Raw genomic sequence first — 16666 nt, 5'->3', positions numbered from 1 at the left:
GGTATATTAGTAGCTGCGCTATGGTTGTAGCAAATAGCCTTTGTCAGGATGTATAGACTATCTCAAACAACATAGTATATTGTATGTATGATTTAGGCAACAACCACTGTGGAAGGAGCCTGGAAGCAAGTATATCTCATGCTTTGAATCACATGACCTTAATGCAGTATAGATAGCCACAGGGGAAATCATGATACCTGGTCTTTGGGCACTGATAGTAATGCAAACAGTGACCTGGTTAATAAGTAAGAATCACTGAAATGGATGCATTCTCCTAGTAGTCTTGTTCTGGCTTCCCAAGATGATTATGCTAAGTGCCGCAAGAGGTGAGAGAATTGTCTCTTGCTTGTATTCTTCAGTTCGCAACTTGTGAGGTATCATGTACAGAGTCCCTTCCCGCTATTAGCTGTCGTATATCCCCTGTTCAAAAGTATGTACATCGTAGAACCGGGCAGTGATGGCATTCCCACTGAATATCCGACCCTCAAGAGCGTTGACGGCCTAGATTTCTTAGCCAGGTTCTTGAATAAAGCATTAGGTGGGCATGAATGCAGCACTTACACGTAGAGCCGATAGCTGATTGGTGAACTTGACAAAAACTGGCACTGGAGGCGCCGAGTCTCGAGGTATGAAGACACGTTCAACACGACCGTACTGTATCTCATTAGACCGTGCCATGTAATAGGCAAACATCCACTTACCTTTTCAGAACACTCTTCACCAATCTCTTGCATGAGACCACCGCCCTCGCCATCCCCAGCTAATTCAGCATCCAAGTCCATTCCGTCAAGCATACCCTTTAAGATAATGACTTCACTCATTGGACCGAACTCCCCCTCCTCTTCATTCTTCCTTGCGCCACCAATGATCTTGCCCCGACCAGCGGGCGTCGCGAAGCCTCCACCTTCGGAGTCCGGTCGCTTCTTCTGCTTCTCAACCTTGACTTGCAATGGCTTGACAATGCCGGTGCCCGTAGCACCCAGACCAGAGCCCTTAGTCCAGCCATACTTGGCCATGAGACGTTCAGCAAATCCCTTCTGTCCTGGCCGCAGCGAACGCTGGCTCTCATCCTCCGGCTCATCTTCCACTGGCTGCTCCTTTGCGAAGACTTCTTCCAATTCCGCCTCCGACGCAGGTATGTCCTCGGGTGGAGGAGGAAGCGTGTAGCGAACTGGTGCTCGGGATATAGTTGCGGAAGCTGGTTGTAAGGATTCTAAGGGCCTGGGCGGTGGTGGGGCACCAGGAGCTGCTGCAGGCTGGTTGCCCATTGACAACTGAAGGCGCCGTAAGTAGGCATCTTCGCCTGTAGGGTCATCCGGAACCTGCGCGGGCGGCTCATCGGTCGGGGGTGGCGGTGGAGGAGCATCCGACATGGAGATATCTCCTGGGGTTTCGCTTGTTCGTTCTGGAGGAGATTCGATGGGTGGCCTGGGCGGCATATCGTTGAGATTGGGAGGCGGCGCGAAGCTGCTCGGAGGAGCAAATTTACCTATGCCAGTCATGAGCAAATGAACACGATCTTGAGGGCAAATAGCTTACGGTTCATGGGTCGTGCATATTCATCGTCACTTAGTGAGTCCCTGCTGGGCGATCTGGCCATGCGATGTGCGTAAAGACGGTCTTTCCACTCCCTCACCTCGGCTATTTGTTCGTCACTGTGCTTGTACTCTTCGTAGTTGTTCGGTCGCGACGGGTCATAGATGTCGTCCCAGTTCTGTACAAACTCCTGCGCCTCGCGGTTCTTCTTGCGCTTCTTGCGCCCACCTCGTTGCCTCTTCGGACCGGCATAGAATCCATTGACATCGTCATCCTCAGTGGCTGCCCAATCTGCGAGAGTAGTCTTCACTGGGGCTGCTGCCGGGGCCGCGGGTGCAGCAGCAGCCTTTGGTAACGTCGGTTTCGGTTTCGGTTTCTGAGCTGCTAGCTGGGGCCTCTTGGTAGGCTGAAATCTGAGAGAAGCTGGAAACCACCGATGAGAACAACCGGGCGGACAAGTGAGCAATCAGATCGTTCAAATGCAGATAAAACGGCTCAGTCAACAAAAGAGGGTATGAGTCTACCAGCACTGAGCTGCTGCTTTTTAGCAGCGGATTCATCGGACTGAGAGTCATTATTCTCAGTAGTGCTACTCTGCTTAAAGACGACCGGGGCGCGAGCAATCGTTCCGGGCGAGTTATCGGCAGATGGATCTAGAAGATTGGCGTAGAGTGACAAGGTGCCCCCTGGCTTCGCGGGGGTGGAATCAGAAGCCATGTCTGATACAAAATGAAGAGAAATCAAGATCTAATAAGCATGAAGGGGACAGTTCAAGCGCCAGCTTTACAGCGTACCATCAATCGATCACCCAAGTAATGTGAACGGGGCCGATAGAATGAGGAGAGGTTTGTCTAGTTTACATGGTTTGCTTAGTTTGCTGCATTGTGGCGGTGACTAACCAGAATCAGCTGTCCCAAACAGGAAATAATGGGGGAGCGGAGCCCAAAGAGGAGATCCCGAGGTCGGATGGGAAGACAAGGGAACCCCTATCCCTTCAGCAAAATACCCTGGGAAACAAGTTCTCGTGGTGTTGTGAATACTTCCTGTATCCCGATTCTCCATCTCACAAGTCCCCCAAGCAACATAATCTCATCAACTCTATTAATTCAATTCCGATCAGCATCCCTGCCAAGCCAAGACACTAAGCGTTACTATCGTGCAGCATACTAACGACGATGGCGACCTTGGCCCGGTCATTTTCCTCCGATAGTGCTGACCTTGCTGTCCTAGTCCCCAATAAACCCACTCCGCTGTCGATCTCCTATCAGCAGCTACACAACCATATCGCCGGTTTCCAGGCTAAGCTAGCTCGACTGGGTGTCACTTATGGCGCTGCGGTCTCGCTGGCTCTGGTTAACTCCTATGAGTTCATAGTCGCCTTTCTTGCTGCTTCCTGGCAGCGTGCCATCGCCGCGCCCTTGAACCCGGCTTATAAGCAAGAGGAATTCGAATTCTACATTGACGATCTGTGCTCCACTCTGCTTTTGATTCCGAAGGGGTCATACATAAAGGATGGACCGGCCGTTCGCGCGGGCCGGAAGTACCAGGCCGCTATCGCGGAGTGCTACTGGAACGGTTCCGAGATCGTTCTAGATGTCAAGGAACATGGAAAGTTGGCTGGCAGTGGAGGCGCAGACATTCAGGAAGCTCAACCCGATGACATTGCCCTCGTTCTACATACCAGTGGGACGACTGGCAGGCCCAAAGCTGTAAGCTCGATCTACTAACTCACATCCCATTGGATATCTCATATCGCTAACATTCCGATCTACTACTTGCCATGCAGGTCCCACTCACTCACAAGAACCTGACAACCACAATGAGTAAGTAGCAATACAACTATACAGACACACTCCCAAAAGCAAACAAATAGACAATCTTAAGAACAAATCCACTAACCCACTACAGGGAACATCCAAGCAACATACAACCTCACCCCAGCAGACCGAACATACCTCGTGATGCCATTATTCCACGTCCACGGTCTCCTCGCAGCATTCCTAGCCCCTCTATACTCCGGAGGCTCCGTAATAGTCCCTCCCAGATTCTCCGCCACAGACTTCTGGACGGACTTCACCACCCACAAAGCAAACTGGTACACAGCAGTACCAACCATCCACCAAATCCTCCTCAAAACACCCCTCCCCAACCCAGTCCCCCCAATTCGCTTCATCCGCTCATGCTCCTCACCCCTCTCGCCCAAAACCTTCCAAGATCTAGAAAAGGCCTTCAACGCCCCCGTCCTCGAAGCCTACGCCATGACCGAAGCCGCCCACCAAATGACCAGCAACCCCCTCCCCCCAGGAAAACGCCAACCCGGCAGCGTAGGTCTAGGCCAAGGCGTGGAAGTACGGATCCTCGACAACAACGGCAACGAAGTGCCTCAAGGCCAAGAAGCAGAGATCTGCGTCCGAGGCGACAACGTAACAAAGGGCTACCTGAACAACCCCTCCGCCAACGCATCCTCTTTCACTGCGGACGGATTCTTCCGCACAGGCGACCAGGGCAAGAAAGACGCCGATGGCTACGTTATCATCACGGGCCGTATCAAGGAACTTATCAATAAGGGCGGTGAGAAGATCAGTCCAATTGAATTGGATAACACGCTCTTGCATCATCCGAAGGTCGCGGAGGCTGTGTGCTTCGCTATTCCGGATGAGGGTCACTATGGGGAGGATATCGGTGCTGCGGTGGTGCTTAAGAGTCGGGATGCTGCTACTGAGGAGGAGTTGAAGGCGTGGGTGGAGTCGAAGTTGGCGAAGTTTAAGACGCCGAAGAAGGTAGGTTTTCCCCCTCCATTGTTGTTGCTTTGATGAGATATGGGGTCACTAATTGGACTTTATATTGTAGGTGTGGCTTGTTCCGCAGATCCCCAAGACGGCGACGGGTAAGATTCAGCGACGGAAAGTGGCAGAGGCGATGCTCAAGGTCAAGGCGAAGCTGTAGGATATATATGTACTAGTTTGTTACCTACACCATAGAATGTCTTCTATAGTATGAGAAGTATGACGTTTGTTTGAAATCAATCTAAATATGCTACTAGTACTTATCATGAACCATGTTACTACGAAATGATAATGTATAGAGCTGTATGAAGCAAACCCGCTTAATCCTACAACATGCGGTTCTTTCAACATTTAATTATTACCTAAGTAGTAGAAGTAGTAGTACTAAGTACAACATGATCAAAATGTAGATAACACACAACAACCTGATTTTCACCGATTAGTAAGTATCATTAGAATCATCGAAAAGGCTTGTTGCTCGATGGCGACGCATATCTAGAGCTCTCAAGGCCGCCCAGGGCGGAAGGTGAGGGTTTGGGCTTCGGAGCGTGAACAGATTGTTGCAGAGCAGGTGAAGGTCTGGTGGCCGGCTTGGGAATGTTTCCTGATGCAAGACGTGGCGCAATTGGTCTGGGGGTCTCCTCCTTGCCAAATCCTTCCCGAACTGGTGTCTTGATAGTCAACTTGTGCGAGACTTTCGGCGCAATTGAGAACTTGAAACGGGGTTCAGGAACTTCTGGAGTTGAAACTAGTATTGGACATGAGAGATATGCATATATACACAGATAAAGATAATACTTACCATCGGTCGATGGCTGCTTCGCCGCAAGCGGCTCGGCTCCAAAGGATATGGTCTCTCTACGCCTACCTGGCAGTAGGTGATCGCCAAATATGTGTCCTTCTGGCATGCTCACGCGACGGTGCGGGCAGGGAGTTTCAGGCACACATGTCGCATTTGACTCGCTTGGGAAACTATTCGACTGGGCGCGGTAGGGTGTCTTTGGGACGAATGGCGGCGCGGTCACGTTCAGTCGGGTGGAAGGGCTTGGACTTGCCATCGCTAGTCGGGCATTCTCCACTGATGTAGGCATGATCTGTCCGCCGGTGCTAGAGGTCGATTGCTTGTCTGTTTCGACTATCGGCTCAGCTTTTATGGGGGTGGAGCTGTCCAAGGCTACATTATGTATACCTAGACCACTGATGGTCGATTGTGTTTGTTCATCTGGCTCAGCTGCCGCTTCAAGAGTTTCAAGAACCGGCTTTCCAAGGAAAGGGTCTTCTTGTGTCTGAGTTGTTTTACCTGTGGAGTCATAAGCGCCTTGCAACTTCCCTTCGAGTGCTGTCTTGCATTGCTTCAGGCTTTCACGGTGCTCACCCGAAAGAGAAGTCGACTGCAAAAGCTCGCACAGCATATTAATCTGCCGATGCAGATCCTCGCTGGCTTCGGAATTGTTATGTTGTTTGGTAGGCATGATATCACGCTCATTGGCGGATGGTTCCCTCTTGTCCAAAGACATGTCAAAGTCAACTTTTCTTCTAGTAGGAAACCTAGGGTGAAGATCCTGTTTAAAGTCAAGGCCTTTCAGGTCTTCAAGAGAAGGAGTTAGCACCTCCGTAGTAGCAGGACTTTGGCCATGGATGCTTTGCTCCGGTGGTGTGGAGCTAAAGTCAAGCAGGATGGCTTCTTTGACATCAGTTGCTACCTTTGGAGTGGTATCTATAGCATCCGGTGCAGGAGCTGCCTCTGTAGACGGGTCAGTGGTAACTTGTTCTCGTGTTCCAGCTTGGCTTTCAGGCATTCCAGAATTAGATTGTTCATCCTCCGTCGACTCCAAACTCATAGAGGCAGACCCTTGATCCTGACTGGCGGTATCGAGTACGGCTGGAGGTGGCAAGACTGGAAGCGGCTCGTCCGTCTTGGTTGCACTCTCTCGCTGCAAAGCCGTGCTTCGAGGGGGAATTGCCGGTAGCTGAACTACTGGACGGGGAAGAGGCTTGGAAGATTCCGCCAGTTGGGGCTTCGAATGCGGCTGCGTCTCCTGAATGGTAGACCTATCTGTGGTGTCCATTGGCTTTGAAGACTTTTGACTGGCCTCAGATCTGCCAGCATCGCGGGATGTTTGGGAGGCGGGAGTAGGGGCAGCCGGCGTAGTTCTAGCGCTAACCAGACTGCGAGCGGCAGCAAGGAAACTCTGTGGCTGACTGAGCATGCTACTATAATCAACCCTGTATCCAAATGTAAGGTTTGATTTGATATCATTTAGGGGGTGGTAATTGCAACATACTGTGACACGGGTCTTCTCGGTCTGGTCATAGAAGACGTAGGCCTTCGCACAGCTAGAAGGATCGTATTAGACGCCATGTATCTCACTAATGCGAATACCAATAGCTTACAAGATCGTCTGTGTTGTCCTCTCATGGCTTCTACCTTCCTTGAAGCGTTTCCTTCACGAGCCGTGCGGTAGAAATCATTGTCGTCAAGAGCCGCATCTCTATGGGACCGCTTCTGGGGCTGAGCAGCATGGCCTCTGGGTGCAAAGTTGGACGGCCTGCATATTCCTTATATATCAGCCAGAAATCTGTGATAGATAAAGGAAAAATTTTGATACTCACGGTAAAGAGCTCTGCCTTGTTCCACGTCCTCGGGTGCCTATCACGCCGCCGCCACGACCGACCGGATGCAATGACCTGATAGCCGGAGCAGAACCAGAGCGCCTTTGATCCCCTGTGTAATTTTGCCCTCCACTTCCCCGAATCATGGCGCTTAGCTGAAGTCGATGACTTTGTCCATCCAGGAGGCTGTCAAGGTTTTCCAGGTCTTCGGTATCACCTATTGTCTTGTGGACATCTTGAGTACAGAAGTTCAGCAAGATGAAAGAGGCATGATATTTAGGAGGTTCTCCTTTCCAATGACTTACTTGCCCAATCCTCAAGTCTCCCCTGGTTTGCGGTGGCCATGCGTTGAGCAGCTGAACCAGGAACGTTTGTCATCCGTATTACCTCTATGTCTTCCAACCTAGCCTTCTTATGTCGCCTGTCATCTGCAGTTGAGATGTACTCCCGTCGTGCGGTTCCGAGGTCTTCCTATAGGGGTGAAAGTCTGGATTAGCCATTGAGTTTACTCCAAAAAGCGCGTATAATAGAAATGAACTTCCTGGTTCTTTGCACAACGTACCATTTGAAGCCTCTTGAGGCGATCTGAAGTATTAGAATCCATCTTCTCGAAGAGATGGTGCTGCGATTGCAGAAGCAAATCGATGTTCAGATGTCTGTCTAAAAATGAGTTGGGACGGAAAGATCCATGAGTTCACTCAGGGAGAGCTGGACGCGTCTTTTAAACGCGTTAGCCTTACCAGAGAGTGAAGTAGCCCCGGGGGAAATTCTGTTGCCCAGGCATCACTAGCAATTTCAAGTGAATGACATTCAGGGTTGCAGAGGTAGTCAGGAAAGCGAGGGTGAGGATGAGGTACGAAAATGTTTTTGTCAGGAAGGAATAGTTGAGAATGTCGCCACTAAACCAGTCAAAACAGCATGGATACTTTGAACAGTTGAACCTTGAAGGGGAAACACAAATGTGGGGGTAAAGCAGGACAGTAGGTATTACGATCGAGTTTTGGGTGCGACGAATGAGGGATTTGGCTAAAGAAGGCAGAACAAATATGCTGGCAGTCGGCGCTGTGGATGGATATTTCAGAAGTCAGATTGATAGAAAGGAAGATACGAGAATCATATAAAGGCTAAGCGAAACAATTGCGTGTTGTGGGTGAGTACCTGCTGTACTAGGATGCCTGCAAACGCAGCTTTGCAGCCACTTAAAGTCAAGCTCGGGTTGATTGGACATGTTTGACAGTTTCGAGCAAGTTTCAAATCGGAGCAATCGACGAGGTACTAGACTTCGTATGCCAAGTGAAATCGGTAGCCACCACACTACACTCCCTATTCCATCCTAAGTGTTGCCTTCTGAGGCGTCACGGCTGGTATAGCACAGCTATCACGGTTATGTCAATATAGAAACATATTTCGGTACCAGAAGTTAATACGGATGAGGCAAAAATTGGATATAGAAACACGATGGCGCACGACAGTATGTACATTTATATCGAGGCAGCCAGAAAGAAATGAAGTCTATTAGATGGGAAGTGAGCTTAAATATGCTCAGAGACCGAATAGGAATATTTTTACGCTAAGCACTGCAGGTGCTCGCGCCGCCTTCATCTATGGCAGCAAGTGAAAATTGTTAGCAAAGCCAGTCCAGAGGCTATCAGGTGAATAAGGTCTTAGACCTACTACTTATCATCTTCATCACGGCCTGCAACAGGCTGACTCCCATAACAGTTATGCCGAATACAATGCACAAATATGAGGGGATCTTGGCTTTGTGCGACGCATTGCTCAGCTTGATATAGCAAAGAGGCGGAAAGATATAGGCCAGTGCAGCAGCGCTGGTTGCACCAATCAGCTCGAATACTGCACCTAGGTCGCACGTTATCAAAGCCATAACCATAGCGGACACGACCAGTGCCGATGTGAATATCAGGTGTCGGTTCATGTTGAAAGGCTCGTCAGGGAAGTAGTAGGTTGTCATCACCGACCGACATACAAATGCTTCGAGCGGCAAGGTAGTGAGCATGTTTAGGCCAAAGCATCTTCTTCGGGTCAGCTTGTTGAATGTCCGCGGAATATGGGCCGTGATCTTACAGTCGTGCGATATTGACCAGAATATTGTTGGATGGGAAATTGTTCAAGACGTTTCCTTGAGTCTGTGATCCAAAGAAAAGGAAACCAAAGATGCCCATAGCTAGACACATCAAGAGTGATACACCAGTCGAGTAGTGGGTTACCCTTGCAAATCGGTCCATGGTCGGTTTCTTCAATGAACCGTAGATCAGAAGGCTATTGTGATCTTTGCATCTGTTAGTCTCGGGCCATGTTAAGGGACAATGCTACATACGGCATACGAATGCTGCAAACAGTCAGTACGGTTTTTTGATCGCATAGTCTACCAATGACCGGAACATACCAAATGATATCACTCCAACAGCCTGGAAGAAGCCATCATTAACCAGGAGCAGGCTCTTCACTTCCCCGCGTGATTCTGGAGGTACGCGAAACCCCTGCGTGATCACAGCTACCACAATGACTATCATACTGATCAACGCGAAGGTAGACGCTTTCCCCAACTACATTGAACTGTCAGCACCGTATACTTCAGCTTTGAGGATTACTGATACTGTACCTTAGCAATGTCTCGGTACAGAGACAGGGGATACGAAATTCCGAGAACAAGAAGAACAATGATAGCGCGTCTGTCGGTCAAAAGCCAGAGGAACGACATATCACGAAGGGAAGGGAATAAAGCACTCAAGACATGCGGTATGGTATCTCCAACGATAATACAGAACGCAATCATGCCGCCAAACGCAAACGCCCACTGCGCAACCGATATGGCGATAAGTCCACTCTTGCCAAAACAATGCTGCATTGTTGCCTGGAAAGAGTCCGCACCGCTCAACTTCGAATTGACCACTATCAGACGAATTGTCCAATCAACAGCAATAGTGAGGACAATCAGGAGTGTTATTCCCATGAACATGCCAGCCTGTCGGAGGGCATAAGGCTGTCCTATTATACCAGCTCCTATAATGCTATTGGCCATGTTCATAAAGGCCATGCGCATCCCACTCCTCGGCCTCGCACTTTCTAGGTGTTCTTCGGGGAAGAATTCATCGGAAGTAGCCAGGGTCACGCTCGGGGCCTCAATGTCTGTCAGCAGAGGGACCATTTGCCTGGCTGACCGGTTGCGGTCTGCACGGCCATAGTCCTCTTCCTCCAGCCATGAGTCTCCGGAGTCGCGACGACCATTGGGGTGGTCTTCATCCTCGGTCTCGTCGTCCAGGTCAAAGCGAACTCGGTTCATCGTTCGAGGAGTGCGGCGCTGTCCCTCTGGTACCGGCTGTGATATGGAAGACTGGTGCGGCTGTCCGCGGGGAGTCGAGCTAGTCGGGGCCGCATGGTTCACAAGCTCGAAGTCTTGTGTCGGCGACTCGGAGAGAAGTGACTGCGATTCCGGCCCATCGGGGCCTTTCTGGTCAGCCAAGAGAGCGCGCTGTCCTTCATCACTGGGCATCGCTGGATTGTGAAGCTCCTGAAACTAGGAATCCCTGATGCGGAGGATGCTTTAGGGGCCAGGTAATCAATCCCCAGGCACGTGATGTCTTATCGATAAGCCGGCTAAAAATAAATGTCAATAGATCAGTCAATAACACCCAAAATACTTTACTGCTTTGGGCAGCGATCATACCAGCCTACAAACAATTGTAACGTTTGAGAATTATAATGCTTATGCCGCCTTGTTGAACTAGCTACTCAATTCGCTGAAGCTGCATTGGAGACGCATGACTCCCTTTTTCTTTTGGGAGTATATTCGCGATAAGCTTCATGCGCTTCCGATCCCGCGCGCTTGTAACACAAGGTAGTGGAGACGTATTAGTCCTCATGTTCGAGAGTAATTCCTGGTTACTACGGGTTTCTTGGTCTCTGTTGATCTCTCCAGTCTGTCATAGTGTTAACATGCTTCATCCATGCAACTATACGCTCCACATAGTGAAGGTGAGCAGAGCTAGAAATGCAGGGAATTGAGATCGGCGACGTCTATCCCGCTTAGTCTCCACAGTCATAGATCCCGTCTCTCCTTTCCTTTTTCGTCTACTACAACCACTTTCCCCAATTGACCGGGGGCCTTCTTCACAAATGTATATGTTCATGCGGACTACCCATTATATGAAGCCACGGGATGGCTTTGACACTTGATCTTGGAGAAGATCGACTTAGTTCCCTTGATTCAACTATCGATCTCAATATTCATGCTTCAGCTCAAGTACTAATTCCCGACGACACTGGCTTAACGGATGCAGCCTGTATCGAGAGGCTGCTCAAATCGCAAGATCTATGGGTGTTCCAAACTCCCGAGCTCAAGCTCTGCATTTCGATCTATATCAGTGCGCCGATAGTCCTTTCGGTCTCCACTTTCGCTTCCTCAGTCGGAGAGATGATGTGTAGATACAAGGTATTCTCATGGTCAGCTTCAGAGTTAAGTCGTCTTGTGAAAAGAGCTAACGAATGGCGTGCTTACCAAGCTCTGGTCAGACCTTGGCCTTGTTGCGCTATTTAAGAGCTATAGTCATCTCCACTACGGAAATGTCACCTCCTTCAAGCTCATCATCGGCATTCAAAGGGACTTAAAACAGTCGAAGACGAGACCTACACGGAAGACAATGTTATTCGATTATCTTGACAATATTCATCCTCCAGACTACATCAAGTCTGTTTATCTATCTACAGTCAATGCATCTATGTCTTTCACTACCCAAGCTGAAACCGCACAGCTATATATACTGAATACTGGCTCTTTGACAAAAACGGATCCGGTAGGAGACTATTACTACATTGACTATATACTAAATAGCACGCAAGATACCATTTTGTTTGACCCCCAACCAGATTTGTATACGAATTACTCTGACAACACTCAAGCCACAACCTTCATCGATGAGCTAGAAGGGTTGCTTGAGAGCGAACAGAGCTCCCCGCTTCCCACTCCCACAGAAGAATCCTTCGAAGAGATTCCACCGAATGAACAGCGTGGACAACTGAACAATCTCTTCATGAGCGGCCTGGAAGCCCTTTTATTCGGATGCACTGCACCAACTAGTCAAGGTGATCCCCAAAGCAAGAAGCTACAACCTCTTTCACAAATTGCACCCTCGGTCTTCACCCCGATCTACCACAGGGTAAGGCCCATCACTACCACAATCAAAAGGACTAACTCACCCCTCCACCAGGAAATGAGTCAACGATCAACCCTAATCCCCTCAATCACGAAATCACTTTCTTCCATACTCAAGCTCCCCAACCACCAATCCCTTCAATCCAAACTAGGCAAGCTAAACAATAGAAACACACTTCACCCCACTAGAGCAAACATAGACACAAACAATATCAGAAACACCATAAGTGCATCCCTCTTCCGCATCGCCCAGAAACAGCTCTACAAGCCACAAGCATCCCGGAAACTGCGCTTTCAGTCCCCACCACCCAACCCTCAATGCAAGGACCAGCCGTCGCCAGTCGAAGAAAGAATGTATGGAGAACCAGTATATTCCTCCGATGGGGAAGGAGAACTTCTTGGGTTCAGTGAGCCCGATGAAAGTAGTAGCTGCGCGATGCTATCTACTACTACTGCTGCTGCTGCACCTTCTTCGTCATGCGGGTCACTGCCGTTCTCGCAGGATGATTATGAAGATGACGATGATGACATTATGTCTGATGGATTCAGTGAAGATGATATGACTCACACGCTATTATCGGATGATATAGTAGAATTTGAAGGATTTGGGGATGACCACGATGACGACGATATGCTCTGCAGTAGTTTTTGAGAATTATGGTATCCCAATGTCGTCAAGATACTACTGTCTTTGTCGGAGAAGGCATGTTACTAGTATATACGGTAGGTACTATATCTGCGTATTATATGTTTTAGACGAGTTACAACGATGATGATTAATAGCTATGTCCAAGGAAATTGAGCTTCTCCTAACCTATTCAGTTATTATTAGTACTTCGAACAATAATACGTTCCTAAGCATAATGGGTATATAAGTTTATGAAGGTATGATCTCTTCTTCCTTGAGTTTAGTAGGACGATTGTCTAAAATACACTTTAGCCATAACAGAATGCCATCTTGTCTTCCCGTGTCTTTCTCTTGACACGGACGCCCTATTGAAGACTGAAAATCACCAATCTACTCCCACAATAAATAGTACACTAGTGACGGAGTGACAACAAGTACCAGGAACCAGTCTATCTTAAGACATTTGCGGGGTATAAAATAAGCGAGTATAGCAAAAGTGAAAATCCCTCCGACACAGCATTAAAGCTTCTTTATCACGATCCAGCCGTCAACCAATATTTTATGCTTTTTAGTTCAGAGAAGAAATAGTTAGGGAGTAGTTCTAATAGGAACGAGGTAGTATGGGGTCCTAAACCAATCATTCCTACTGTCCCTTGATAAGGGACAGATGGCAGAGAAATTTGCCACTAGGAGTATCGGATTGTCAGGACGGAGGTCGTTTGATCAATGGTGAGTTGGAGGGTGGAGGTCTGGTCATATCTATGATGTGAGTCATAGATACGCATGGGCCTCTTCAAAGGGATGGAGGGACGTGGCAATCTGGGGAATCCTTGTCTCTGTCCTGTTCTTCCGGTGGCATCTTGAAGAGCCCAGATGATTGCCACGTCTTGACACCGGAAGACTGAGCAAGTTGATGAAGTTGGGATGGGTCAAATCGGTCGATGTAGTTTTCATCGAGTAATCTCGGTTTTGGAAAGGCATATCGAAGGTATTCTTCAATGACGTCGCATGAATCCCAGCCTTGAAGTTTGCGAAAACAGGCAACCACGCATCCGGTACGATGCTATAAAGGATATTAGTTACGCATCAAAACCAAAAAGAAGACAAGTGCTTACCTTTCCCTTGTTGCAATGGACGAGAACAGGATGGTTGCTCCTATCGAGCAGAAGCTCAAGGATTCGACACATGACAGAGTCAGGTATCTTAACATTAGGGTCCTTGTTTGCCTGAACCAAAATGCGATGATGTGCAATGCCGTTCTCCTTGACGAACATCACATGGCTTTGGGGGTATGGTTCATCAACCAGTGTTCTAAGGTCTTGTTAGTTAACTGTCACGAATGCGCAAGCTCGCAGAGATACGTACATTATAGTCTTCAGTCCCAGCTTCTTGAGTGCTGCAAGATTCCAGGGGTAGGGAAAGGAAGAGCGATATATTCCTTTCACGACCTCTCCAAAATTAACTGGTAGCTCTGACTGTACAGACTCAGACTCCACAGAGGAGGCTTTATGACGAGCTATATCTAGAACATTGGTTAGCTACTGTAAGCAACAGACGACAATAGAGAGATCAGGAAATCCCAATATGTTCACTGTCAGCGAACTAATCACTCACCGTTGGTACTCTTAAGAGAGCTGTTCGAATTCTTCTCGGTCAACGGACAGGCCATACTGGTATCCTGGTGATCCGGACACCCAGCGGCTGTATGACTCAACACCTCCGTAGAGAAGTAGCAAGACTCAAGAGGTCTCACAACTTCGAATTTAGGAGAAAGGGGAGAGCAGGTGGGGTTGCTATGAAGACCACCAGGAGCAAGAAGAACCAGCCTCAAGCTCCAGCCTCAAGCTCAATAACCGGAAACTGCCTTGGGAAGAAAGGGATTATGCGCAAAAGGAAAGCTTGTGAGACACGAGTAAGGCTGACTCGCAAGCCTCAAACGGAAAAGATCCGACTAGGAGACATAATGACGATGATAGAAGATCCGTCTTTTTGCGATGATGAAATAGATTGAAGGGGATCTTCAGTAGCCAATGCACAACCTAGGGCGGAATAAAAGATGAGGTCTGAGTAGTAGTATGGAGCTGGGACAGGTATGGGCGGTGAGCTGATGTAAAAGAAGGTCAATAGAAAGCGAGCTAGCTTCTGCCGTCAGACCTCACGCGAGCACAATGCTTAAGCAGGAACAGACACGTGCGGCGCAGCTCTCGGTGCAGCTCTCAAGTGAAGCAAGAAGGAACCCCTGCGAGCGTCTCGTGGCAGAGTAAAGCCAGATAGCTACTCACGTTGGTTACTTCCTGGAAGCACCTACCAGAAAGGCTGACGACAGTTTTGCTTCTCGTTCTTCATGACAGAATAAACAGAGGGGAGTGGGAGAATGCAGTATAGAATTTGCGTTTCAGCAGCAGCAGCAGTTGACAAGGAGCAGAGTCTAGCCGTTGTGAGGAACCATGGTTGGGGCCGACTGACTCAGCGTCTAGAAACGGATCGGTGGTCGGGCGCGACTTCAAAAAAGGCACCAACATCACATCATTTAAGGGTTATTTTTTTCCCCATCATCATTATCTATCTCTATAATAATCAAAATGCAAGTGAATTTTTCTTCAGCGGGTAGCCGAAATTCATGGAGGGGCTATGCGAGGTTAGTGAAAGCTTTGCAACAGAGGGCCTAATAATATATTCTAGATGCAGCATCATAATCATGCATCTTCCCCAAGCCCAAACATTTTGATCGAGTTATTCCAAGCACTAGAATGAGATAATTTAGCGACATATTCAGGCTAGTTCCGATGGTATGAGGAAATACTCACGCTTCGCAGACCTCTTCCACAGTTATCCCCTTAATCTGGGCGATGACGTAGGCGACATGGGCTATCGCGGCAGGCTCATTACGACCCTTGACCATGAGACCCTTCTGCCACTTTTCCTTCTTGACAGCCTTTGGCAACTCCGGCGCACCCTTGAGGTATTTAGACGAGGCATGGGAAGGACGAATTTCGCACTAGACGTCAAAGTCAGTAATGATACGAATCAAATGACCGTAAGGTGAGGCATACCCAAGGGCCGTCTGTTTCGATCTGGAGTCTCTCCAGCGGAATAGCCTTCACCACCTCAAGATTCTCCTCTGTCTTCAAACTGCAACCGTTCACGCCGATATCAAGCCCAAGGGCCACCATGCGCTCCATCTCCTCCAAAGTCCCCGTAAAACTATGCACAAGTCCCCTCTTGGGGAGCTTGGCAAGTCGCGGCCCCAACAATTTCTCAAAATCCTCACTAGCAGCGCGAGAATGAAGGAAAAGAGGAAGCTGAATCTCCACAGCAAGATCCAACTGGGCTTCGAAGTACTTTAGCTGAGGTTCTTTCGCACTTAAAAACAAGCGATCATAGTCCAGGCCAATTTCACCGAAGGCGACAGCCTGTCCATTCTCCTTCGACTGCAATGCGAGCGTCCGGAGCTCTTCAAGCATTTTGGAAGGTCCACCGGGGTACTCATCGAACATCTTCGCCTGACAAGGGTGGACACCAACAGTTGCATAGCAAAATCCAGCTGCAAGGGAGATAAAGTCAGATGAAATCACCGCTGTTTGAGGGGGGCGATAACAAACGTACGGTAGTCATGTGCAAGTTGAAGTGCGCGCCGAGACTCCTCCAGGTCGGAGCCAGTCACCATAAATTTCTGGCACCCGATGTCCTTTGCACGTTGTACAATGTCGTCCAGGTCACTGTCGTGAACCTGTTTGCCATGGTAACTACCCGAGAATACGGGATCACTCAGGTTGATTCCAATCTAAAGTCTCTGCATTAGCTACTATGGCAACGAATAGCGAGGGTTTCTCGGAGGGGCAGTGAATGTCTACCTACATCAACATATCTGATAGGTTTACTAGTAGTGGCAGTAGCAGTAGCAGTAGGAACAGCCTCAGAATCACCCAT

The 16666-nt window shown here is 48.8% G+C and overlaps 7 protein-coding genes across 7 annotated transcripts; 2 read left to right on the top strand and 5 right to left on the bottom strand.

Moving 5' to 3' along the window:
• Window positions 1-3: 3 nt before the first annotated feature.
• Window positions 4-2253, bottom strand: BO87DRAFT_457438 (putative G-patch DNA repair protein (Drt111); the record flags this gene model as incomplete). Its single annotated transcript, XM_025628801.1, has 5 exons — window positions 4-501; window positions 562-654; window positions 702-1489; window positions 1540-1959; window positions 2061-2253. 5 exons carry the CDS (start codon window positions 2251-2253, stop codon window positions 403-405), a joined length of 1593 nt encoding a protein of 530 aa, XP_025481961.1. The 3' UTR covers window positions 4-402.
• Window positions 2254-2585: 332 nt separating this feature from the next.
• On the top strand, window positions 2586-4504 carry BO87DRAFT_330726 (acyl--CoA ligase). The gene is made up of 4 exons (XM_025620312.1): window positions 2586-3245; window positions 3323-3359; window positions 3445-4316; window positions 4387-4504. The coding sequence occupies exons 1-4, from the start codon at window positions 2712-2714 to the stop codon at window positions 4480-4482; spliced, it is 1539 nt and encodes a 512-aa protein (XP_025481960.1). The 5' UTR covers window positions 2586-2711; the 3' UTR covers window positions 4483-4504.
• A 276-nt stretch (window positions 4505-4780) lies between these two features.
• On the bottom strand, window positions 4781-7539 carry BO87DRAFT_414423 (uncharacterized protein; the record flags this gene model as incomplete). The annotated part of the gene is made up of 7 exons (XM_025626632.1): window positions 4781-5070; window positions 5125-6548; window positions 6608-6659; window positions 6717-6871; window positions 6936-7170; window positions 7241-7406; window positions 7498-7539. 7 exons carry the CDS (start codon window positions 7537-7539, stop codon window positions 4781-4783), a joined length of 2364 nt encoding a protein of 787 aa, XP_025481959.1.
• An 871-nt stretch (window positions 7540-8410) lies between these two features.
• On the bottom strand, window positions 8411-10470 carry BO87DRAFT_355021 (putative amino acid transporter). Its single transcript, XM_025621315.1, has 6 exons — window positions 9559-10470; window positions 9343-9502; window positions 9274-9285; window positions 9021-9225; window positions 8610-8968; window positions 8411-8537 (listed from the first exon to the last, which is right to left on the bottom strand). Exons 1-6 carry the CDS (start codon window positions 10447-10449, stop codon window positions 8506-8508), a joined length of 1659 nt encoding a protein of 552 aa, XP_025481958.1. The 5' UTR covers window positions 10450-10470; the 3' UTR covers window positions 8411-8505.
• Window positions 10471-11020: 550 nt separating this feature from the next.
• Window positions 11021-12760, top strand: BO87DRAFT_453484 (uncharacterized protein; the record flags this gene model as incomplete). Its single annotated transcript, XM_025628540.1, has 3 exons — window positions 11021-11424; window positions 11495-12112; window positions 12164-12760. Exons 1-3 carry the CDS (start codon window positions 11116-11118, stop codon window positions 12758-12760), a joined length of 1524 nt encoding a protein of 507 aa, XP_025481957.1. The 5' UTR covers window positions 11021-11115.
• A 769-nt stretch (window positions 12761-13529) lies between these two features.
• Window positions 13530-14229, bottom strand: yphA (tyrosine phosphatase family protein; the record flags this gene model as incomplete). The annotated part of the gene is made up of 3 exons (XM_025619265.1): window positions 13530-13799; window positions 13852-14047; window positions 14102-14229. Coding segments are annotated over 3 exons (594 nt in total), but the record flags the coding sequence as incomplete, so codon positions are not given.
• A 1203-nt stretch (window positions 14230-15432) lies between these two features.
• On the bottom strand, window positions 15433-16666 carry BO87DRAFT_304055 (3'-5'-exodeoxyribonuclease; the record flags this gene model as incomplete). The annotated part of the gene is made up of 5 exons (XM_025619266.1): window positions 15433-15481; window positions 15544-15734; window positions 15790-16280; window positions 16343-16520; window positions 16595-16666. The coding sequence occupies 5 exons, from the start codon at window positions 16664-16666 to the stop codon at window positions 15433-15435; spliced, it is 981 nt and encodes a 326-aa protein (XP_025481955.1).

This window comes from Aspergillus neoniger, assembly GCF_003184625.1.
Source record: "Aspergillus neoniger CBS 115656 unplaced genomic scaffold BO87scaffold_9, whole genome shotgun sequence".
Taxonomy (NCBI): domain Eukaryota; kingdom Fungi; phylum Ascomycota; class Eurotiomycetes; order Eurotiales; family Aspergillaceae; genus Aspergillus; species Aspergillus neoniger.
Note: the sequence above shows the minus strand (reverse complement) of the source record. Positions and strands in the feature narration are given on the sequence as shown.